Genomic DNA, 24,585 nt, shown 5'->3' on the forward strand with positions numbered 1-24,585 from the left:
CTAAGGCATGCGCCACCACTGCATGGCTACTCTAGTTCTTAAGAGACAGCAAGCATACATTTTTCTCTTAACGTTGCAAAAGAATTCAGAGATCTTTCTGCCTTTCTTAAGCACAAACAATAAGCAAGTTGAACTCATATTCTTTCTCACAGCCTTATGGGCTGTCCTGAAGGCCCCAGTGTTTACCATTTCATTGAGACACAGATACACCCTCAGCTCTTAGACCGATGCTGTCTGATTATCATGGCGTCATTAATGTCAACAGAGAGGACATTCCTCAGAGGACTGTAAAAATATGTACATTATTACACAAACAAACCTTACAGCCACAGTAGCCATCGACACTCATGGAGACTCGCACTGGGGCTCTGTCCCAGGGGCAGGAACCATGTCACTCTGTCCCCACCATGACCACACCAGGCTCGGCACTAGCCTACTTAGTGGATTCCAGACCTATGTCAAAAATTATCTGAGCCCGGTGGTGGTGGTTGCATGCCTTTGATCCCAGCACCTGGAAGGCAGAGGTGGATCTTTGTGAATTAAAGGCCAGACTGGACTATAGAAGGAGTTCCAGGACAGCCAGAGCTACACAGAGAAACACTGTCTGGAGGGGAGGGGCATTTTGAGTTGGGCAGATGACTCAGGTAAAGGCACTTGCTAAGCCCCAGGATCCATGGTAGAAGGAGAGAGCCCATTCATACAAGCTGGCCTCTGACCTCCGTACATGCTATGGCACACATGTAACTCCTCCCCACCAATGACATAATAAAAAGAATGTAGGACCAGCCTCTGAGGAACAACAGCCAAAGTTGCCTCTGCATCCTCCTGCATGAGAACACACATGCACATATGAATATCCTCCCCCAAAACACAAAGGCACCTGCACAGGGTGTGGATTGTCAGTAGGAGTCCTCTGAAAGGACTCCTACATTAAAGCACTGTGTGATCTTTGATGTGCATAGGCCTTTCTGGTCTCATTTCTTCACTTAGAAGGTGGTGAAGACAGCAGTTACTTCTCAGGGGGACACACAAAAAAGTGACATGGAGGACTGGCTTTTGTTCACCATCATCAGTTAACACAGGCTCTCATTACATATCCCTGGTGTGCCAGAATAGCCTCTGCCTCCTAAGTAACAAGATTAAATGTGTGCCCTCACCAGACTTGGCCCATTTCTATTATCTTTTTTGTTTTGTTTTGATTGGGATAGGGTCTCTCTAGATAGCCCTGGCTTTCTTGGAATTTACCATGTAGACCAGGCTAGCCTCAAACTCACAGTGATTTACCTGCCTCTGTCTCCTGAGTCCTGGATTAAAGGTGTGAGCCACCATGCTCCAGCCAAACCTATTTTCATTTTTTTTGGGGGGGGGGTTCGAGACAGGGTTTCTCTGTGTAGCCCTGGCTGTCCTGGAACTCACTCTGTAGACCAGGCTGGCCACGAACTCAGAAATCCGCCTGCCTCTGCCTCCTGAGTGCTGGGATTAAAGGCGTGTGCCACCACGCCCTCTATTTTCATTTTTTAATGTGTATATGTGTGTTGGTGCAGTTGCTCATGGAAGCCAGAAGAGGGTTTCAGGCCTGCTGGAATAGGAGGTTCAGGCAGTTGAGTCACCACCATATGACTACTAAAAGCCAACCCAAGGTCCTCTGCAAGAGCAGCAGGTGCTATTGATAGCTTTGAGCCACCTCTCCAGCCCCAGGGTCTTTAATCACTGGGTGATCAATCTGGCAAGATTCTGGGTGACTGGATTGTGTGGTGGGATGACTACTTTTTCAGCAGGTGGGTGCCCTAAACAAAGGCCCTGGAACATCCTTGGGCTCTTGGAATTCACAAGACATGGATGTGTGAGTGAAAAATGAGGCAATCCTGTGCTCAGGCTGGCCTCTAGATAGGAGCTGTGGTGTGACCTTGGACTTCCTCCATATGCTAGCTGTGACGTTCCTGTCCCTCTAGAGCTCTAGGTCCAGAAGTCGCCAGTTGTATGAATCCAAGATAGCAACCCAGAGTGGGTGCAGCCACAGCAAAGGCCACACACACAGCAAAAGGCAGAGATCCTGAGGCAGTTTTGATTCCTATTTATTCAGAGAGCAGAGTAGAGATGGGTGAGGGCCAGGTCTTGTCCTCTGAGCATGTCAGATGCGGATGTGGAAGGTGCTGTGTGCAAAAAGTAAAGGTGTCACTGACAGCTCACAGACAACACCCCATCAGGTCCCCAACACCTCCTTTCTACACGCAGAGGCAAGAGGGACCCACGGGCCTGTGAACCCCCCAGAAATCACAGATTTTCTTGTCCCCATGGGACTTGTTGGGGCCAGGTGTGAAGCCAGGGGTCAACCTTGGGGTCATTCTACAGGTGGCTCCCACAATATATTCTTTAAAATATTTCCCTATTTGTGTGTGTGTGTGTGTGTGTGTGTGTGTGTGTGTGTGTGCAGCATGTTATGTGAAGGAACCTGCAGAGGCCAGAATAGTATGCCAGGTCCCCTGGAGCTGGAGTTGTGGAGAGTTTCAAGCCATCACAGGGGTGCTGGGAACAGAACCACAAGAGCAGCCCCTTCTCCAGACCACAAGACCTGTTCTTGATTTGATTGATTTTAGGTTTTGAAGACCCTGGACACCTCTGTAGCTCATGCAGCCCTGGAACTCACAGTAATCCTCCTGCCTCAGACTCCTGGATATCTCAACTACAGATATGTGTGCCACCATGCCCAGATCTCCTTGGGAATTGTAAGCACCTACCTGGATAATATTCACATCCCAACTCCCTTCCAGACTGGCTGTTGGACTAAAAACTGGTAGTTGGCTACCTTTGAGCCTCAATTTACTCATGGGAGTGGCTAGGCAAGTAATGGCTCAAGCCTTTAATCCCAGCAGTCCAGAGGTAGAGGCAGGTGGATCTCTGTGAGTTCAAGACCAGCCTGCTCTATATAAAGAGTTCTAGGCCAGCCAGGGCTACATAGTAAATATAAGCAAAACCAAATCAATCAATCAATCAAACAGACAACAGAGGATGCAGCTCCAGGTTCTAGTCTTCTGACTGTATTAACTATGTACCCACCCCCAGCCTTACAGCTGAGCCTCTGACCCTATCCCAGGGTGCTGAGGACCATTCACAGTAAAACCCTGTGGCAGTTGATGGGAATGCTGCTTCTGTCCACAGGAGATGCTCACAGCCTCCTAGCTATGGACCTCAGGCAGAATGGGCTGAAACTGGAGAAGCTGGGGATGTTCCCTGAGGCCTCTGATGACACAACAGGAATTCTCATTGCTGGGTTTGAACTTTTACCTGAGGAAGTCTGGAGCTCGCAGGATCATATTTTGGAAGTCCTCCAGGGACAGTCGCCCGTCTTGGTCTCCATCTGCTTCATCCAGCACCTTCTCACAGACCAGGGTCACTTCCTCAGCACTCAGTTCCCCACGAGTCAGCCTGGTCACGGTCTGCTCCAGGTCCCATGCACAGATGTAGTTGTCATTGTTGAAGTCTGTGAAGCCGACAGTAGGGGGGACAGCAGGCAGCAGAAGGACACATCTATCCCCCCATGTTTGGAGCTGTACATGGATACCCAGAACTCATGCAGCAGTTATTGAGCACCTACTGATTACCCTACAGCTTCGCACCATGGGCACTGAGAGCCATTGAACCAGTGTGACAACTGTTTATTTTATTTACTGTGTGCCAGGAACCATGATTACTGATCTTCTCTTACTTCGGCATTTATGGAGTGCCTTCTGCATGCCAGGCACTGCGATAGCTTTTTCATTCATTCGGTTTATTGAGTGCTTAATGTGTCTCAGCCAGACACCCTGAATTCATTTCACAGTTTTACTCAACAAGCATTTGTTAGTGCCTTCTGCTTACCAGCCATTGGGATAATGTATTTATCCATCCGTCATTCACAACTGACTGAGCATGCACAGTGTGCCAGGCATATATATAACTGCTCTTCACTTATCCATACATTCAGCAAATATTTACTGGATACCTGCTATGTGTTAATTTTTTGACATTCATTCACTTAAGTATTTATTAAGTATATACTATGTACCAGGCATTGTGATAGCTGCTTCATATTCATTCTCCAGCTTATCAAGTATTTATTGTATGCCAGACCCTGTGGCTGTGATTTTTTTTCATTAACTCCCCCTACACATGCTGAAATAAGAAATAATGTAAAAGGTTGTTTTCACATTACAGAGCTACCCATATGCTCCTGATGACCTCCACAGCAGATACGGCTGAGGTCATACACAGGAGCACAAGTGATTCGATCAACAGATGAACCGTCACCTGTGGGAGCTGTGAACTGTTGGGGCCTGGAAGAGTTTTCCTGGTTCATTTACTGAGCAGCTACGGTGTTTCGGGAACTACAGCATCACTCTTCATTGATTCACCCATGAGTATTAAATGTCTACTATGGGCCAGACTCTGAGAAAAATGCTGTTATTCCATATGTCCTCATATTGAACATTGAATATTGTGCTCTGAAGAGAGACAGATGGGGGCTCCTGGGTGGCATTTCTTGGTGAGGGGCTGGGGCCATGGCTCCAGGGTAGAGCCACTGCCTAGAATCCCCCAGTGAGGGGCTAGGGACATGGCTCAGGGGTGGAACCCTGCCTAGAATTCCCCAGTGAGGCTGTAGATTATAAGCAGAGGGCACAGAAGAAGCAAATGTCCTGAGGCTGGAAGCATTTAATGAATTCAAGGAAGGATGAGCCTAATATGGGTGGAAGAGTGTGCAAGAAGGTCTGAGATAGGGTGGAGGCCAAGGCTGTGTGGGTACTGGAGTCCCTGGGGAGACAAGCATTCAACGGTTTCCTTCTGGTTCCCACCCACAGGGCCCTGTACGCACCATAAATCTTGAAGGCATAGTAGGCCTTCAGGTCCCGTGGAGCCATCTCACTCATCACTGAGAACATATCCAAGAAATTCTCTAAGGTCATGTGACCATCCCCATCTTGCGAGAAGACCTGCGCAATTCTCTGGCGGAAAGGGTTATCCTAGGGACAGGAAGGCAGGTTTCTGCTCTTCAAGGCACCTCCAGAGCCCACAGATGTTATCCATGCCCCTACCCAGAACCCAGGGGCCTGGGACAGAAAGTCAGGCAACCGTACTCCTCACATCTGTGCACCCTGTTTCCAGTTCTACAAGATGCTTGTGACCCAATGAAGCCAATTAGAAGCTGACATTTATCTAGCAGCTGTAACGGACCTGGGAGGGGCATGTTACTCAAGCTAACCAATCAGAGGCTTTTGAGGCGGTTGGAGGCGGTTGGACTACTCCTTGACTTTTCTAATTTGTGTGTGTGTGTGTGTGTGTGTGTGTGTGTGTGTGTGTGTGTGTGTGTGTGTGTTTCCAGGGTTAGAAACAGGGCTACACACATACTGAACAAATACTCTACCACTCAGCTATATCCTCAGTGTGTGTGCACACTCCCTCTCTTTAATTTGTTTTAAAATAATTTCTTTTTTATTATTTGATAATTATATCCACATATATTGTCTTTTTAAGATAAATTTAGGGCCTGGAGAAATGGCTTAGGGGGTAGGAGCACTGACTGCTCTTCCAGAGGACCTAGATTCAGTTTTTATCACTCACATGGTGGCTCACAAGCATCTGTAACCCAGAATCCAACACCTTCTTCTGGCCTATGCAGACACCAGGCATGAATATGATGCACAGACATATGTGCAAACAAAACATCCACATGCATACAATAATATATTTTTAAAGAATAGAAAATAAATCAGGCAGTGGTGGTGCACAGCTTTATTTCCAGCACCCAGGAAGCAAAGGTGAGTGGATCCCAGTGAGTTCGAGGCCAGCCTGGTCTACAGAACTAGTTCTAGGACAGCCAGGGCTACACAGAGAAACCCTGTCTCTAAAAAACAAAAACAAAACAAAGACCTGAAGCACACAAGTCAAAGTAGACTTGGGAAGTCCCTGAATCTGACAAGACTCACTAGCCCTGTCTTCCCCAAGAGCGTATATACTCTAAGAACTACTAAGAGATGCTCTTAAACAAGCTGGGCTGCTTAAAAGAGGCTCCAACCTGAAGAGGTTTAGATCAACTGAGTCACTTGGAAAGAACACTAACACCCTGAGCTGTCTGCAGACTATACAGTGAGCTCCAGGTCCCCAGCTTTGCGAGTTGTCACCCACGCTGGGGTGGGCTTTGGTAATGCACTTGTCTTGGATTCATTCTGCTCCAATAAGGAACATGTGGCCCTGATAGGCTCATATATTTGACTTCTTAGTCATCAAGGAGAATCATTACTTGAAAAGGTTTAAAGGTGTGGCCTTGGAAGAAGTGTGTCATAGGGCTTGGAGGAGCTTTGAGGTTTCAATATCCAGGCCCAGGGTCTTTTTCTTCCTGCAGATCCAGATGTAGCACTCTCAGCTACTTCCCCAGCACCATGTCTGCCTGTGTGATGCCATGCCCCTCCCCCCGTCATGATGAAACTAAACCTGAAATTGTAAGCAAGGCCCCAATTCATGCTTTCCTTTATTTGAGTTTCTGTGGTCATGGTGCCACTTCATACCACAGTGACCAACACAAAACCCCAAGAAAAATCATTGGTTCACCAAGTTGGGCTTTGGTAATATCTGTACTTTGGTCTGTCATCTGGGGTTAGTAAATGTTTATTTGTGTTTCCCCAGGATAGATGTCTCTCATCACCTCTGAATGACACCATAAGAGGTGTCAGATCCTCTGGGGTTGGAGTTGCAAGCAGTTCCCCCCCATACATACATATTACCCTCCCCCCAACACTCCCCCCATACACACATATTGCCTTCTTTACACACACACACATTCCATACATATACACACACATCCCCACACACCTACCCACACATCCCCAAACACACCCCCATATTCCACACACACATTCACACATACCCACATCCTCCACAAAACATTTACACACACATATTTCACACACACACAAATTCCCCACAAAACATTTATACATGCACACATATTTCCCCCCACACCCACATTTCCCACAAAACATTCACACACACACACATATTTCCCCCCACACCCACATTTCCCACAAAACATTCACACACACACACATATTTTCCCCCACATCCACATTTCCCACAAAACATTCACACACACACATATTTTCCCCCACACCCACATTTCCCACAAAACATTCACACACACACACATATTCCACACACATACACCTCACATTCCCCACACACATTCTGACACATAAACACACATTCCCTCTCCATTCCAACATACACATTCCCTCCACATTGTCCCCATACACACACATCCCCCACATTCCACACTCATGCACACACATCACTCTCCACACACACACCTCCCTACACCCCCATTTACTCCACACACATTCCTCCTTTAACGAGCATAGTAAAAAAAAAAAAGTGTCCATTAGACATGAAAAGATAGCTTAGTCAGATCCCCACTACCCCCAAGGCTGCCCCTGTTAACCAGAATGCAGTGATATCACACACTCAAGATAACCAGACACAGTCCTAGAACCCCATGATGCCCGCTGCACAGCTCTGCTCTGCACATCTGGAGAGAGGTCACCTTGATCTGGATCCTGGCCCTCAAATCAGAGACTTCTGTTGGACATTGGACTCGATAATCAGCTAAGACATGTTGCGGCATGGGTGATCTGCCTTGGGAGACAGATTTAGGACCTTAGTAAGGAACTTAGATGATGTGAACCTTGTGTGATGAACCTCAGCAGAGTGAAATACAACTTTTGTGTGTGTGGATTCAAGACATGGTTTCTCAGTGTAGCCCTGACTGCCCTGGAATTTGTTCTGTAGACCAGGCTGGCCTTGAACTCAGATCTGCCTGCCTCTGCCTCTGTGTCTTTCTGATCTACCTACAGCCCAGACTAACTTCAAACTTAGAGACTTGCTTGCCTCTGCAAGAGGTCTGAGTCCCACCATGCCCTAGCCCATGAGTGCCCTTTAACCTTGTCCTTCCTATGTGTGCCTCTTGGAGCCCCAGTTTTCTGTAAGATGGAGGTACCCATGACCACATAGGAAAGCAGTAAAGACATTTTCAGTCTGCTTCTGCTCTTTGTCCACAGCCCAGGATTACCTTCAGCTCTGGCATGCTGCCAATCAGTTCATAGGGCACCTTCACCTTGGGACTGGTCGTGTAGTCAAGAGGCACCAACTGAGGGGCCAGGTCCTGGTATCGATAGAACAGCCTGGTATGAGGAAAGAGAAACCGGGAAAGGCTGGGACCAAGAAGCAGAAGGGATTTGACCCTCTTCTTGTGTGTTAACAGTACTCGCTCTACAAGGTCAAATGCTGGTCCCCAGAAGCCTCATGCATGAGTCTGAATCTTGAGTGCACCGAGCCAGAAAGAGCTACCCCTGTTTCCCTCCTCACAGACAAGGCCAATGTAGAGCAAGGAAGTAGAAACCAGGCAAGGAGGAAGAGCTTCCTGGAGGAAGGGACACTGGTACTGGGCTTAGAAGTAGGAGTTCACCAGGAAGATGGAGCTTGAAGAAAGAGGTGTTAATGGTTGATCATTCCACAGCTAGTGTTTGAGGGACCTGGATATATAACCTATACACTCCATCATCACCTCACAGGATCCTGCTTCTACTGCTCCTCCCCTCTGAGCCACCACTTCCTTTGCTGTGTCTACACTAGGAGGCAGGCTTCCTCCAATGGGGCAGGGGACAGACAAGCCACTAACGCTCCTATTCCTAATGCGTCTGCTCCCCAAGTGTTGGGGGTGATGGGCTTGTGCTGCTTCTGGCTGGATTTTTTTAAGGTAACATACAAAACACTGGCCAGCACACATACAACCTTTCCATACACACTCCTCACCTGCCTCCAAGAGACCATCTTTGATACCCCTGATGTCTGCAAGCTGCTAGGAACTATCTCAGGCAAGGATATCCCTGGGTTTTCTCATGACTACATACCTGAGAATAGCTGGAGAGGAGGCTCAGTTCTAAAAATCCCCTCCCCTTGTCAGGAGTCCTGTGGAGGAATGCCCTGAGTGTTTATCTTTCCTTTAAAAATATTTTTATAGTTATGTACTTATTTGTGTGTATATGTGTGCATGCTATAGCACAGGTGTCAAAGTCAGAGGACAACTTGTGGAAGTGGATTCTCTTCTACTATATGGGTTCTGGGATTTGAACTCTGATCCTCAGGTGTGGCAGCAAGCATCTTTGCTTGTTGAGCCATATTGAGGACCCACAGTTTGTCTCTCTTTGTGCCATTCAGTGAGTTCCTCTCTCCTCCCAACCTTGGTTACTCTGTTTAACAATCTGGAAGCCTGGGCCAGTCAGGACTCTGTCCATCTGCCCTGGGAACTGAAGTTCTCCTTGCCCAAGCCTCAGTTTCCCCACCAGTAATCTGATCGTGATGGCCAAAGTGACCTTCCAGTAGTCCTCACAGACAATGGGCTGATGGGTGAGAGGTGTACCCATCAATAATGGATGCCCTGTACCCACATAAGAGGGACTCGACCTGATGCCCCACAGCTGAACCGCAGCCAGCTTGGGTTTCACAGATAATGGTCCAACAGACAGAAGGGTGTCATGGGAGTTTCATCTCTGTCCATCCTGTTGGGCTCAAGCCAGGAACCTGCAGTCACCCAAGGGCTGCCAATACTCCCCCACAATCTCCTTGCCACTTACAGCTGAGGGCTGGATCTCAGCTCTGCAGTGGACTCCCAACCTCAAAGGGCCAGTGTGCCTCTCCAAGGCTCTCGCACCTTCTGTGGCTCCCTGCTACCCTTAGGTAAAAGGACAAGTTCCTCAGTACAAAACCTCAGCCAGTATGACAGGGTGTGACTTCTCAGCCAACAGTCTCTGCCTCAGTCCACTGACCTTGAGGCAACACCCACATCAAAGCATGGTGGTACAGGCTTGCAAGGCAGAGGCAGGTGGATTTCTGTGTTCAGAGTGAGCCTGATTTACAGAAGGAGTTCTAGGACAGCCAGGGCTACACAGAGAAACCCTGTCTCTCAGTGAAAGAAAGGAAGAAAGGAAGGAGGAAAGAAAGAGAAAAGGAAAACCAAGAGGACCCAATATGGCAACAACCTGCCTGATGACCTGGGTTTGACCCCTAAGACTCATGTGGTGGAAAGAGAGACTGGAAAGCTGGACCAGCTATTTAGTCCCAGAACCCACCTAAAGGGGGCAGAAAAAAAAATCAACTCTGCAAATTGTCATCTAACTGCAACACACACACTATATCACATATTCACACATTTGCACACTCACACATCACGCCCCCCTGCAATAATATTTTTTTTAATTGCAGCCAGCTACAGTGACATATACCTGTGATCCCAGCACCCAAGAGGCAGAGGTAATGTTGAGGTTAGGCTGGGCTCATTCTCAAGCAAACAAAACAGAACAATAGCAAAAAGATTGCACAAAGGCCCAGCAGTGACTAGAAAGTTGTTTTGGGGTGTCACCTCCCTTCATTCCCCCACTGACCTCATGATCTCCTTCCTCGTGAAGAAAGTACAGTCCTGTGGGGAGAGAAACCAGCTTGATCCAGACCTGCCTCTGGGTCATCTCTCCCTGTGCCCCTCTACACACTCCAAATCCACACAGACAGCCTGATGTCCCAAACAGGGCTGTGCCAGCCTGGCAGGATCCACTGCACACACCCACCTGGTATTCCTCCAGCTGCTCGTGACTAAACACAGTCTGCTTGTTGCCCATGCTGCAGACTGCAGCCTTGAATACACTGGAACTGAAATTACAGGTGGCTCCTCGGGAGCACCCGTGCTCATAATGTTTGAGCAGATGTTCCTGCCCTGGCTGTCACCTGCCCACCTATCCAGTTGGTTGCCCCAAGCTTGGTGAAGCTCAAGTTACAGCCTGGCTCTCTGGGCAACCTTTTGAATGTGTCCACAGGTGTGGAAGAGGTCTGTGAGAGGTCACAGAGAAGCCATTCTGTCTGGAACACCTTCAAGGGAAAGCCATGCACATACCCCAGTCTACATCCTAGCTTTTCCCCCCTGCTAGCTGTGTGGTCTTGAGTAATTGTCTGACCTCTCTGAACCTTGCTTGTGAAATTGAAATTACATTACCATCTATAGGATCAGTCTGAGGGTGACAGACATATTGGATGTGGCAGTGTGTGACTGTGGCTGAGGCAGGAGGCGGAGGATTCCTATGCTTGCTTCCCTCTCTGCCTCTTCTCTTTTCTCTTCTCTTCTCTTCTCTTCTCTTCTCTTCTCTTCTCTTCTCTTCTCTTCTCTTCTCTTCGCTTCGCTTCGCTTCGCTTCTCTTCGCTTCTCTTCTCTCTCTTCTCTTCCCCTCCCCTCCCCTCCCTTCTCCTCCTCTCCTCTGTCCTCAGCCTTCTTCTTTTTTTTTTTTTTTTTTAGTTTTTCGAGGGTTTCTCTGTGTAGCCCTGGCTGTCCTGGAACTCACTCTGTAGACCAGGCTGGCCTGGAACCCAGAAATCCACCTGCCTCTGCCTTTCCAAGTGCTGGAGTCAAGGGTGTGCGCCACCATGCCCAGCTTGTCCTCAGCCTTTACTCTTTCCCTTTGGCCCTGTCCCAGTCATTTCTGGGTCCCTTCTTTAATGAGGACACTGGCAGACCTAACAATGCATCACTAAGCAGAGGCTGAATAACACCTTGTGCCTCAGTTTACCTATCTGTACAATGAGGTTGTTCTGCTTAGAGGAATATCTGTGACTGTGAAAAAGACCAATCTGAATAAATCCATTCAGAGTACCAGTCATGACTGCTGTCATCTTCTCAGCATCCGTAGTTTATAAAAAAAAGAACCAGCCAGGCGCGGTGGCGCATGCCTTTAATCCCAGCACTCGGGAGGCAGAGGCAAGTGGATTTCTGAGTGAGGGCCAACCTGGTCTACAGAGTGAGTTCCAGGACAGCCATGGCTACACAGAGAAACCCTGTCTCAAAAAAACACCCCCCCAAAAAAAGAAAGAACCAGAAGCTCAGATGTTCCAGACACTGCCTCAGGAACACACAGCTTCATAGGTACGAGGATAAAGATCTCTAAAGGGGCTCACACTCATCTCTGAGGCCATGTTGCTTGGGTATCTGAGACTTTATTTATTTATGTATTCACTCATTTATACATTCATTCATTTGTGTGTGTGTGTGTGTGTGTAAGTTTGGTTTCTAAAACTGTGATAAATAGCATGACCAAAAATAACTTGGTAAGGAAAAAGTTCATTTCATCTTATAGCTTACAATCCACCATGATGGGAAGTGAGGGCAGAAGCTCAAGACAGAAACCCAGGGGCAGAAACTGGAGCCAAGATGCTAGAGGAGTTCAGCTGGCTTGCTCTTTGGGACTTCCTCCTCCTCCTCTTTCTCCTCTTCCTCCTCCTTCTTTTTCAATTTATTTTACAGAATATATGTATTTATGTGCACTATGTGGTGCCCACAGGGATCAGAAGAGGGTCATCAGATTTCCCAAAACTATAGTTACAGATGGCCGTGAACCACCATGTGGGTGCTGGGAATCCAACCCCATCCTCTGCAAGAGCAACAAGTGCTCTTAACCTTGTTGTGCTCTTGAGCTTGCTTTCTTATTACACCTGGTACCATATGCCTAGGGTTTGCACCACCCACAGTGGGCTGGGCCCTCCCACATCCAGGCAATACCCCAGACTTGCTTACAGGTCTATCTGATGGCGGTATTGTCTTAATAGAGATCCCCTCTTTCTAGATGACTGTGGCTTGTGTCAAATTGACAAAACAAACAAACAACAATAACCTAAGCAGCACAATGTGAGAGGTCAACTCTTAGTAGTTGCTTCTCTCTTTACACCATGTGGCTCTACAGGATGGAACCCAAGTCATCAGGCTTAGTGGCAAGAGTGCTTACTTAGCCATCCAACTCCTACAATATCTCTTTGTTCATGTGAGGTGCCCAGATGCTGGCAGCTCTCAGGCAGAGTCCACAAGTTCACCTCCTATTCCCTGGGTCCTACTACCTGGCTTTAGGCAGTGACCTGCTGTCCCCTGCAGGTGTAACTTGGAAAGGCAGGTGCCGCTGCCTCCCTCCTGTAGATGGATTCTGTTTTCCACCAGGCAAAGCCACTTTAGTAAGGAAGATGAACGAGGTGGTGCATACTTGTCAATGCAGTAGTTGAGAGATGAAGGCAGGAGGATTTCAGGTTTGTGGCCAGCCTGGCATGCAGAGTAACAATTTTGTAACATCAAGAAGCAAGAAAGAGAGTCGGGGCATGGTGGTACATGCATTTAATCCCAAAACTCAGGAGGCAGGGGCTGATTGCTTTCTATTAGTTCAAGGCCAGCCTAGTGTTCATGGAGCATTCCAGGACAGCCAGGGATATATGAGAACTTGATGGGTTTTGGTTGGTTGGTTTGGCTTGGCTTGGCTTGATATTAGCCATTGATGCTGTGCCTGCATTTTGTCTGTGTGAGGGTGTCAGATCTTGGAGTTATAGACAGGTGTGAACTGCCATGTAGGTGCTGGAAATTTAACCTCAATCTTCTGGAAGAACAGTCAGTGCACTTAACTACTGAGCCATCTCTCCAGTCTTATCCCACAGTGTTTTAGTCAGTTTCCTGCACTGTAACAAAATACCCAACATGGAATACTTATGAACACACACTTTAAAAATCCCTTAAGGAACTTCCAGCTGTAAAACCTTAAGAGAAAATGCAGAACAAATTCAAGAACCTTTCCATTGATTTAGTCAAAGCTGTGAGATCAGGCTCAGAAAGGTCTAACATTTCACAGGTTTCCAGCAAGTGAAGGCAGAAACCACAGATGAGGAAGTGGGCTGTGTGAGACACTGACAAAGGTGTTGTGTAAGAGCAGTTGTGTCATTTCAAGTATATGTGTAGAGCAGGTTTGAGAAGCAGGGTTGGAGGAAGAGTCAACAATCTTGGGGAATGGAATAGGGTAGTTTGTAGTATGTGTTTTTAATCCTAGCACTGAGACAGCTGAGACAAGAGAATTGTGAAAAGTTCCAGGGCAGCCCAGGCTGCGAAGTGAGACCCTGTCTCAAAAGCCAAAACCAAAGAAAGGAGGAAGGGATGGGCCTGGGGCTTGGTTAACAGAGTGTACCACATAAAATAGGGAGGTAGAGGCGTGAGGATCAGGAATTCAAGGTTATTCTTGACTACACACACAGACACACAGACACACAGACACACACAGACACACAGAGAGAGAGAGAGAGAGAGAGAGAGAGAGAGAGAGAGAGAGAGAGAGAGAGAGAGAGAGAGAGAGAGAGAGAGAGAGAGAAGCAGGAGCAGGCAGGTTCAGAGGCCAGGAGAGGGTGTTGGATCCCCTGGAGCTGGTGTTACAAGTAGCTGTGAGCCATCACGCAGGTATTGGGAACAGAGCTGACTGCTGAACCATCTCTTCTGCCCCAACATGTGGAATTGAAAGAAAAGAAAGGCGAGGGAGGGGACGATTGAACTCATCTAAGCAGAGTTAGAAGAGTGGTTTACAGGAGCCTGGAGAGAGGCTAAATGTCACACTGTTGCAGATAGGATCAATAAGTTCAAGGGATCAGTGAGCACAACACCTGACTGTAATTGGTGACATTAGATAGTTAATTTTTGTTTTGTTTTGTTTATTTTGAGACAGTCTCACTATGTAACCCCTGACTGGCATAGAACTTGCTATGTAGATCAGGCTGGCCTTGGCTTTACAGAGATATCTTTATGGCTCTATATCCAAGTGCTGGGATTAAAGGTGCACACCTCCAAAGGTTTGAATTTTTGATGCACTCTGTACATCTATGGCCTGGAACTTTCTGTGTAGACCAGGCTGGGACAGGTGCCTTGATTCTCCTGCCTCCTTGTGCTCATCTGAGTACTAGGATTGTGGGGCTGAAACATCACACCTGGCTAGTTTTGAATTTTTTATTTTATGTTACTGGATTTACTTTCCTTTTTAAAAGTGTGCTGTGTTCTCCCTGTGTGTGTGCACCCCTTGTGTACCTATGGATGGTTGTGAACCACCATGTGGGTCTGGGAACTGAAACCTGGTCCTCAGCTCTTAACTGCTGAGCCATCTCTTTCCAGTCCCTAATCTTAAAAAAAAAAAAACTAAGGAGATTTTAAGGGGTTTCAACACACACACATAACAGGGCTAGAAAGATCTCTCAGGCAGGACCTGGATTCAATTCCCAGAACCAACATGGCACCTCACAAGAATTTGTAACTCCAGTTCCAGGGCATCCAACACCCTGTTTTGGCCTCCTTGGGTATCAGGCATACACATGGTGCACTTAGATACACGCAAGCAAAACACTCATACACAACATATATATGTTTTATATATAAAACCATAGAACACACGCACAGAGACACTCTTAAAGCCAGAAAGAAAGTCTTTATTGTTGGCCAGAGGCTGCCTGGTGAACTTCCCATGTTGTGCATCCCCAAGGCTCACAGTTCTTTGTATTTAATGCACAAAAATCACGTCCTGGTTGAGATACTTTAGTTAGCAATAATAGCAAGAAGCAGAAGTGAAAGGCAAGGTTAGTATATTTAGGGACTTTCCTGGATTCTGGAACTATGGACTAGATTTTTGATGGATTAGATCTTTGTTCCCATTTTTGCAGGTTTTGGTCCTGGGTTTTAAGGTCAGAATGGTGCTCTCAATGTGGTTCTGGAGTCTGATTTTATATATATTTAGCCATGGAAGCTAGGGTGGTTCCCAAGCTATGGTCCAGCTAGAGTCCGACAATTCAATAATTGTTTACTCCACAATGCTAAATGTCTTGGCTGGTCTTCAGTATATGCTGGAATCCCAAAGAAGCAGGCTCTAATGTCAGTGAAAGTACAGAATGCACTATAAAAAGCTAGGGCAAACATGCATCAGCTGCCAGAAAAAAGTGTGTCCCAAATTAAAAGTGGATTTTTCCATCTCAAATGATCTGGATTAAAATTGGATCTTCCCATTTTAAATGATTTACTTAGAAAAAAATCAACACTTTTATTGAGTTTTATTTAATTCAAGATGTAGTCAAGCTGTAAACCAAGAATAGCCATCAGATATAGAATAATAAGTGAGCCTGGTGTAGTGGCTCAGGCTTAACATCCAGAACTAAGGGAGTCACAAGCTTCGGGGCTGTGTAAGGAGAGCCTCGCACACAGAGAGAGCCTCTCACAGAACAGCAGTAGGGGCCTGATTCCCTGGACACACAGTGGAAGGAGCAAAGCAGCTCCCACAGTTGTGCTCTGACCTCTACTTGCTCTACACAGCACACAAATAAATAAATGTAACCTCCCCACTCCCCAAAATTGCTATAGAAAAAAAAAAATCCCAGCACATCTGTGATCCCAGTAGTTGGGAAGTAAGGTTGCTGGGCATGGTGGCACGCACCTTTAAACTCAGCCCTTGGGAGGCAGAGGCAGGTGGATATCCCTGAATTCACAACAGCATAGCCTACATAAGGAGTACAAGGACAGCCAAGGCTACACAGTGAGACCCTGTCTCAAAACAAACAAACAACCAAAAAGACAGTTTAATCATCTGCTACATAGCAAGCCTGTCCTCTATAAAACATCAACAAGACAAGCTAGGGCAGTGGCACACACCTGCAGTTCCAGTTTTCTGCATGCTCAGTCAGAACTGCAGCAAGCTAGAGGTCAGAGCAGTCTACACAGCAAATTCCACGTTTATCAGACTCATTTAGTGTCATGACACTTCTGCCCTCAAACTCACAGAAAAATAATTGTGACCATTGAGATGACTCAGCAGACAAAGGATCTTCGTCTATAAATATGACCACATCAGTCTGATTCCCAGGAACCCACAGCATAAGGCCTGAGAGTACTGCAAAGTGTCCTCTGTACTCCACGTGTGCTCTGGCACGTGTGTACACACACTCACATACACGTATACAGGTAACTAACTTTTAATGTAATTTTAAAGATTTATTCTTTCTTTTTTTTTTTAAGATTTATTTATTATTATATGTAAGTACATTGTAGCTGTCTTCAGACACACCAGAAGAGGGAGTCAGATCTTGTTACGGATGGTTGTGAGCCACCATGTGGTTGCTGGGATTTGAACTCTGGACCTTCGGAAGAGCAGTCGGGTGCTCTTACCCACTGAGCCATCTCACCAGCCCCAGATTTATTCTTTCTTATTACTTATTTCGAGACACAGTCTTTAGTTCTGGCTGACCTGAAGTCACTACATAAAACACGCTGAATCCAGAGATCCAGAGATCCTCCTGTCTCTGTCTCTGGAGTTCTGGGTAATTGTAATTTTCTAAATTGGAAAAAAAGTAATTAAGTAAATAATGCCACAAAGCAAAAGTGGATGCCCATAAAGTCAGAAATGGACGCCCAAATACGAAGTGTGTCTTTAGGCGAGCTATGTTGTTGGACAGTTGCCAAGACTACCCGAGACCGGAAGTGTGCACTTACTCTGAACCCTGAGGACGCGTGCGTCCTAGCTGACCAATCAGAAGGAAGCGAGGAGGGTTTCGGCCGGAAGTACTGTATGCAAACAGGAAGTGTGGCGGAGTTCCCGGGGCACGGCTTGCGAGCGCTATGGAGGCCTACGAGCAAGTCCAGAAGGGCCCCCTGAAGCTGAAAGGCGTGGCAGAGCTCGGCGTGACAAAGCGGTGAGGCCCGGGAGCCCGCGGTCTGTCCCTGAGGGCCGACCCCCAGCTCCGGCCCCTCTTACCGTCCCCCTCTCTCTCAGGAAGAAGAAGAAGAAAGACAAAGACAAGGCCAAGATGCTGGAGGCCATGGGGACGAGCAAGAAGAGCGAGGAGGAGAAAAGGCGCTGCCTGGACAAGCGCACGCCGGCGCAGGCAGCCTTCGAAAAGATGCAGGAGAAGCGGGTGAGGCAGGGGCAGAACAGGCCGGCTCCAACTGCCCGTGTAGCCCAGGCCTTCTCCCAACTCCTGGTAGCCTGGTAGCCCTGCCTAAAGTGGTCTTCTTGTGAACTGGGAAGACAGATGTCATCAGCTCTTAATGCTAGCCAAGTTCATTGTTCTTAAGTTACCACAAAGTCTGTTTCCATGACAACTCGCTTTCCTAGCTTCAAATGTACTTTTGTTATTTGAAGGTTGTGTGTGTGTGTGGATGGAACCCAGGCTCTTCTGTAACTCTCTATGTAGGCTGCAGTTGGCCCTGAACTACTGCCTCAGCTTTTTAGTTCCTGGAGAGGCTAGCATGGCCCACAAGGCCATACTAGTTATTTTGGGTGTTTGTTTGTTTGTTTAGTTTGCTTTGAGACAGGTTTCTTTATGTAGCCTTGGTTGTCCTGGCACTATCTCTGTAGACTTGAACTTCTAGGATGCAGTGTTACAATGTGATATCCCTGTTGAGAAAACCCAGGAAGGCACCTTCTCCATCTAACAAAGGGCATCAATTATGTATTGGAACTCCCACAGAGTTTCTGGGATGTGTGGGTCACCTTGCTGTCTCCCAGCCAATTGTGTTCTCTGGTCTGGTATAGCCTGTACTTCAGTGGAGTGTTTTGTTTTGTTTTTTTGCCTCTGCAATTGAATAACGACATGGGCTGGCTGGCTACGGTCTTGTGGCCCTTCTGGGCACCCTAATTGGACAACTTGATACAAACTAGAGTCCCCTAGGGTCTGCCACCCCTTCCTGCTGTCGTTGGTAGCTCTGGTCCTGAGTGGAAGACTTTATTTATTATGTATGCAGTGTTCTGCCTGCATATATGCCTGCAAACCAGAAGAGGGCACCAGGCCTCATTATAGATGGTTGTGAGCCACCATGTGGGCTGGGACTTGAACTCAGGACCTCTAAGAGAGCAGTCAGTGCTCTTAACCTCTGAGCCATCTCTCCAGCCCTGGGTGGAAGACCGTTGGAAATTTTTATTTATGTGTATGAGTGTGTTGTCTTCTTGTGCTGTGCTGCCAGAGGGGGAGCCGAAGGCAATGCAGCTTGGACTGTTGGAGCACACGCTCAGGCATGGTGCCTCCTCAGGCTCCTTTGGGGTACTATGAGACCTGTAGTGGGGTATGTGAGATAGGCTGGGTAGAGATGGGGGTACTGCCAACCTGGTTCACTGGTATAGCCTGTCTTCTACAGGACTTCAACGGACACCTGTACACACTCACTGACCACTGTGACATTCCCATAGGGTGTAGTAGGTGTGGAAGGGTGTCATTACAGAAAATTGTGAGCCACCATTTAGTGCTGGCTCTGAGCTGAACTCAAGATCTTTAGCCCCCAGTGTTTGGGTTTTGAACCATGTAACAGCAAAGGAAAACTGAGTGTGAAGCATGCTCACTTCCATTTATCTCTGTTCTTGACTGAGTTGTGGCCCTTCAGTCTCTGCCTTCACTTTCCCTCTTTATGGACTGTAAGGTGAAATAGCCAGCCAGATAGGCGGGTATGTTGTCATAGCAACAGAAATGCGAGCTGGAGCACTGAGCATGCACTCGGGTTCTGCCCTTCCTACCTGGAGTCTCTTACTCCAGAGAGGAGTCTGCTTGTGTGGGACGTGGCTCCAGGCCTCTCAAAGCCAGTTTCCAGCTTTTGGCAGGATCTGCCCATGAGGAATACTGGGGTTGTAGGGAGACTAAGCAGGGTCCCTCCCAAATATAGCAGCTGCTTTGGGCATCAATGAGCTATGGCTCCCTACCCCCATCTGTGCAGCTCCAGCCTGGGCTGTGTCAGTCATGGGGACTCACCCTGGTCTCTTCTCTCTCCAGCAAATGGAAAGAATCCTGAAGAAGGCATCAAAAACCCACAAACAGAGAGTGGAGGTGAGCCCTGCACCTGTCAGCAGACTGAGCCATGGGGGGGTAGCCAGAGCCCAGACAGTGCAGCTTGGACTGTTGGAGCCCACCCTCAGGCATGGCTTGTTTTGGGTGCTGTGAGACCTGTGGTGGAGTATGTGAGATGGTCTGGGTGCAGGCGGCGATATTGCCATCTGGTTCACACTGATGTGGTCTATCTTCTACAGGACTTCAACCGACACCTGGATACACTCACTGAGCACTATGACATTCCCAAAGTCAGCTGGACCAAGTAACCTGCCCCTGGTGCAAAAAGGCAGAAGGCCAGGTTGACAGTGTTTTGTCTTGTCCCTCCGTGTTTTCTAGAATGTTTTACACCTGGCTGGTGAATCTGCTGAGACCAGGTTTTCTGAGACTTGATTAAAGTCAGGGTGTCCTTTCACTGGGTTTTGGTTTTGGGGTAGTTCCCTTTCCTGTTTGGACAGCAACATTGTAGATTGATATGCTGAGGTCATTTCTGGGTGAAGGCCTTGGAAGGATGGCCCCCCTCCCACCCCCATTGCGGCATCTGTCTTCACTTACACCACAATGCCAGGACAGAAAGCTCACGTGGACCACCACAGAAGTTCCCACAGTGCTGCTCTATTTTGGGCCACCTGGACATCAGATTGCATCTGCAACACCACCTGAAGCAAGAGTGGGACACAGGACACAGGTCTGCAGCACATAGCCTGTCCCACAGTCCACCCTGTAGACTGCCATGGCAGATGTTGCTAATCTCCGTTCTCAGTGATGGCACCTGAGTTTTTAAGTATGTGGCATGTGGCATAAGCCGGGTTGGCATTCCTGGTCTAAGGAGACCAAATGCTAGACGTGGCCCAGGCAGAGTGCCAGCAGACATGGTGTAGTGGTGCAGATGCTGCAGAGCTGTGGCATCTGAGGGACTAAGGGGACCACTTGAAGAGTTTCTGCACACGCTGTTGAGAGATGCAGCTCCTTTTGCCATAGATACTGAAAGAATGACAAATCCGTGGAGCTGACATGTCTGGAATAAAGTGAATACCAGTTATGGAGTGTGAATGTTGTCTGTCCTGGCTGTCCATCACAGGGACACCTTTCCATTCTCGTCCCTGAAGAATGAAGAATGCACTCCAACTCAGCTTGTGAGACTTGGCTGCAAGTGATTTTACCCACTGAGCTGTGTCACAGTCAGGTGGACTGTGTTCACACCTGAGGGAGATGGTGTGTGCATACCTTGTCTCAAGTGTTTAGAATCTTTGTGGATTTGGGGATTTTTCCAGATTTGGGGAATAGGGAACACAATGATTTTTGTAATATGTAATGAGGTGTTGCAGTGACTGTCACAGATTTGCATACATTTGATTTCTGTTCGATTTGCTCCTGTGCACATAGCCTAAAGTCATATTAATTTTTTTCTGTCTTCGAACATAGCATACAATATACACAGTCTTTTTGAAGAACTTTGTGCGTGAAACAGATATATGAGATTTACTTGTTTGGGGTTTTTTGTTTGACTTGGAGCGGGGTTGGAGACATGGGGTTGGCTGTCCTGAAACACTATGTAGACCAAGCTATTAGATTCTCTTCCTTCTGTCTCTGGAGTGCTAGAATTGAAGGCATGCACTACCATGCCCTTTTTTGCTTCCTTTACCTAGGTTCTATAGCTCAGGCTGCCAATCCATAGCCTGAAGACCTAAGTTCAAGTCCCAGGATCCACATGCTGGAAGAAGAGAACTGATTCCCACAAATTATCCTTTGAACTCATACACAATACACACAATAAATATTTAAACAAAAAGTAAGGAGGAGCCGGGTGTGGTGGCACACGCCTTTAATCCCAGCACTCGGGAGGCAGAGGCAGGCGGATTTCTGAGTTCGAGGCCAGCCTGGTCTACAAAGTGAATTCGAGGACAACCAGGGCTACACAGTCTCAAAACCCTGTCTCGAAAAACCCAAAAAGGGGGGGGGGATAAGAAGGAAATGGGCTAATATGATCAAAATACAAAATATTACATGTATGGAAGTGGCAGAGAAATTAAAAAAATTTATACTGGGTCTTACTAGATAACTCTGGCTGGCCTGGAATACAGATCTGCCTGCCTCTGCCTTCCAAGTGCTACTAATATTTTTAAGTTATGTGTCCATGTGGGTGTGTATACGTGAGTGCAGGTGTCCACAGAGGCCAGAGGAGTCAAATCACCTGGAACTGGAGTAACAGGCAGTTGTGACGCACCAGATACAGTGTTGGGAACAATTTGGAGAGAGCTCAGTGGTTACGAGTGAATACTGGCCTGGAGAGATGGCTCAGTGGTTAAGAACACTAGCTGCTCTTTCAGAGATCCTGTGGCTCACAACTATTTATAATGGGATCTGATGTCATTGTCTGGCATGCAGCTATACATGCACATAGAGGACTGATATAAATATTTTCTAAAAAAAAAAATACTGCTGCAGTCCTAAAAAACTGAAGGGGCTGGGTGGGGGGGGGAGCGGAGCTCTTGCTACCCAAACTGAAAACCTGGGTTTGATATCTGGTACCTACATGATGGAGAAAGCTGACCCCTGCCACTCTTCCTCTGACCTCCCTATTGAAGAATGAAAAATTACTGGCCTCTTGTAAGAACATGAATTTTTTACCTCGGAGCCCACCCCCTCCCATCTAGAGATTGTTCTCGGAACACTCCTAAACTTTTCACCCCAAAACTCCTCACCCTAAAGTTCGAAAAAACTGTTCCAAGAACATTTTTGAGATAAAGGCCTCCTGACGTAGATTCCTTGATAGGACATGACTCCTTAGTTACCTAGATTCCTTTGGCAGAACTCCCTAGTGATGTAAACTTGTACTTTTCCTGCCCAGTTCTCCCCCTTTGAGTTTTACTATATAAGCCTGTGAAAAATTTTGGCTGACTGTCGAGACTCCTCTACCCTGTGCTAAGGTGTATGAGTTTCGACCCCAGAGCTCTGTGTGCTTTCATGTTGCTGCTTTATTTCGACCCCAGAGCTCTGGTCTGTGTGCTTTCATGTCGCTGCTTTATTAAATCTTACCTTCTACATTTTATGTATGGTCTCAGTGTCTTCTTGGGTACGCGGCTGTCCCGGGACTTAAGTGTCTGAGTAAGGGTCTCCCTTCGGGAATCTTTCATTTGGTGCATTGGCCGGGAAACAGCACGACCACCCAGAGGTCCTAGACCCACTTAGAGGTAAGATTCTTTGTTCTGTTTTGGTCTGATGTCTGTGTTCTGATGTCTGTGTTCTGTTTCTAAGTCTGGTGCGATCGCAGTTTCAGTTTTGCGGACGCTCAGTGAGACCGCACTCCGAGAGGGAGCGCGGGGTGGATAAGGATAGACGTGTCCAGGTGTCCACCGTCCGTTCACCCTGGGAGACGTCCCAGGAGGAACAGGGGAGGATCAGGGACGCCTGGTGGACCCCTTTGAAGGCCAAGAGACCATTTGGTGTTGCGAGATCGTGGGTTCGAGTCCCACCTCGTGCCCAGTTGCGAGATCGTGGGTTCGAGTCCCACCTCGCGTTTTGTTGCGAGATCGTGGGTTAGAGTCCCACCTCGCGCCTTGTTGCGAGACCGTGGGTTCGAGTCCCACCTCGCGTTTGGTCACGGGATCGTGGGTTCGAGTCCCACCTCGTGCAGAGGGTCTCAATTGGCCGGCCTTAGAGAGGCCATCTGATTCTTCTGGTTTCTTTTTTGTCTTAGTCTCGTGTCCGCTCTTGTTGTGACTACTGTTTTTCTAGAAATGGGACAATCTGTGTCCACTCCCCTTTCTCTGACTCTGGAGCATTGGAAGGAGGTGCGGGTCAGAGCCCACAACCAGTCGGTGGAGGTCAGAAAGGGTCCGTGGCAGACCTTTTGCGCCTCCGAGTGGCCAACGTTTAGAGTGGGCTGGCCACCTGAGGGTGCTTTTGACTTGTCACTAATCGCCGCCGTCAGGCAAATTGTTTTTCAGGAGGAAGGGAGTCGATGTGGAATCCGACCCCGTCAGGCTTCTTTTTCTCTGTTGCTATCTTGTTTTTGCTTGTGGTTTTTGTCATGAGACACAGACACTGTACGTCGGAGATAAAGTGGGATCCCTCCCTGTCTGTATGTCTGTGTGTCTTGTTCACTTGTGTGTCCTCCATTGGACCACCTTCTGATTCTGTTTTGTTTTTGGTTTGTCTGGTTTCAGGTCTGGTTTTGGTCCCAAGGAGTTGACTGATTATCTTGGTTTGGTTTTAGGCCGGTCTCAGGTTCTGGGGCCTTCCCATGGAGACAGGTCCATTTGGGTTGGTCATAGTGACAGTAAGCTTCTCTGGAAATCGCATGTAAGATGCCCTGTATTGGTCTTGCTTGTGTTTGTCATTTCTGTGGTACTGTGATTCTATAGTGGTTGCCTAAAAAACGGTTTCTGTGTGTGTCTTTTGTGTCTCTTTGTGTTCAGACTTGGACTGATGACTGACGACTGTTTTTAAGTTATGCCTTCTGAAATAAGCCTAAGAATCCTGTCAGATCCCTATGCTGACCACTTCCTTTCAGATCCTCAGCTGCCCTGCCTCCCACTCCAACTCCAGAGAGCAGCCAGCGGGTCACAGTGGTCCCGCCCATGGACCTGGAGCCTAGGGAAAAATGAGCTCGGAAATCCGGAGCAAATGAGGAGTGGTCCCTGAGAAGTCAGTGGCCTGGATGTTGTGGCTGCTGAAATAAAAAGAAGAGGAGGCTGTTCGAGTAGCCGGCCAAGAGCGCTGCAGGTTCCCAGGCAGCTTCTCATTCCCCTGTCCCTCCCATCCCGTCTCTTGTTAACAGAAAAACTGCTTTCACTTTAAGATAAGTGCCGGTTGCAGCCAGCTGTGAGAGCTGCACTCCCGTCTCTGCTCTAAAGTTCCCTCATCTCAGAAGGTGGC

General features: G+C 47.7%; 2 protein-coding genes across 3 annotated transcripts; one reads left to right on the plus strand and one right to left on the minus strand.

Moving 5' to 3' along the window:
- Positions 1 to 2,057: 2,057 nt before the first annotated feature.
- On the minus strand, positions 2,058 to 10,809 carry Cib3 (calcium and integrin binding family member 3). 2 transcript variants are annotated; one of them, XM_006509668.2, is made up of 6 exons: positions 10,647 to 10,809; positions 10,467 to 10,501; positions 8,096 to 8,207; positions 4,850 to 4,997; positions 3,286 to 3,481; positions 2,059 to 2,153 (listed from the first exon to the last, which is right to left on the minus strand). In XM_006509668.2, the coding sequence occupies exons 1-6, from the start codon at positions 10,695 to 10,697 to the stop codon at positions 2,132 to 2,134; spliced, it is 564 nt and encodes a 187-aa protein (XP_006509731.1). In that variant the 5' UTR covers positions 10,698 to 10,809; the 3' UTR covers positions 2,059 to 2,131. The 2 variants fall into 2 exon arrangements, with proteins under 2 accessions (NP_001074281.1, XP_006509731.1); NM_001080812.1 differs by lacking the exon at positions 10,647 to 10,809 and having other exon boundaries at positions 2,058 to 2,153; positions 10,467 to 10,560.
- A 6,658-nt stretch (positions 10,810 to 17,467) lies between these two features.
- Positions 17,468 to 22,757, plus strand: Fam32a (family with sequence similarity 32, member A). The gene is made up of 4 exons (NM_026455.5): positions 17,468 to 17,583; positions 17,664 to 17,805; positions 19,651 to 19,704; positions 19,905 to 22,757. The coding sequence occupies exons 1-4, from the start codon at positions 17,510 to 17,512 to the stop codon at positions 19,971 to 19,973; spliced, it is 339 nt and encodes a 112-aa protein (NP_080731.1). The 5' UTR covers positions 17,468 to 17,509; the 3' UTR covers positions 19,974 to 22,757.
- Positions 22,758 to 24,585: the final 1,828 nt, after the last annotated feature.

The sequence above is a fragment of the Mus musculus genome, chromosome 8, assembly GCF_000001635.26.
Source record: "Mus musculus strain C57BL/6J chromosome 8, GRCm38.p6 C57BL/6J".
Taxonomy (NCBI): domain Eukaryota; kingdom Metazoa; phylum Chordata; class Mammalia; order Rodentia; family Muridae; genus Mus; species Mus musculus.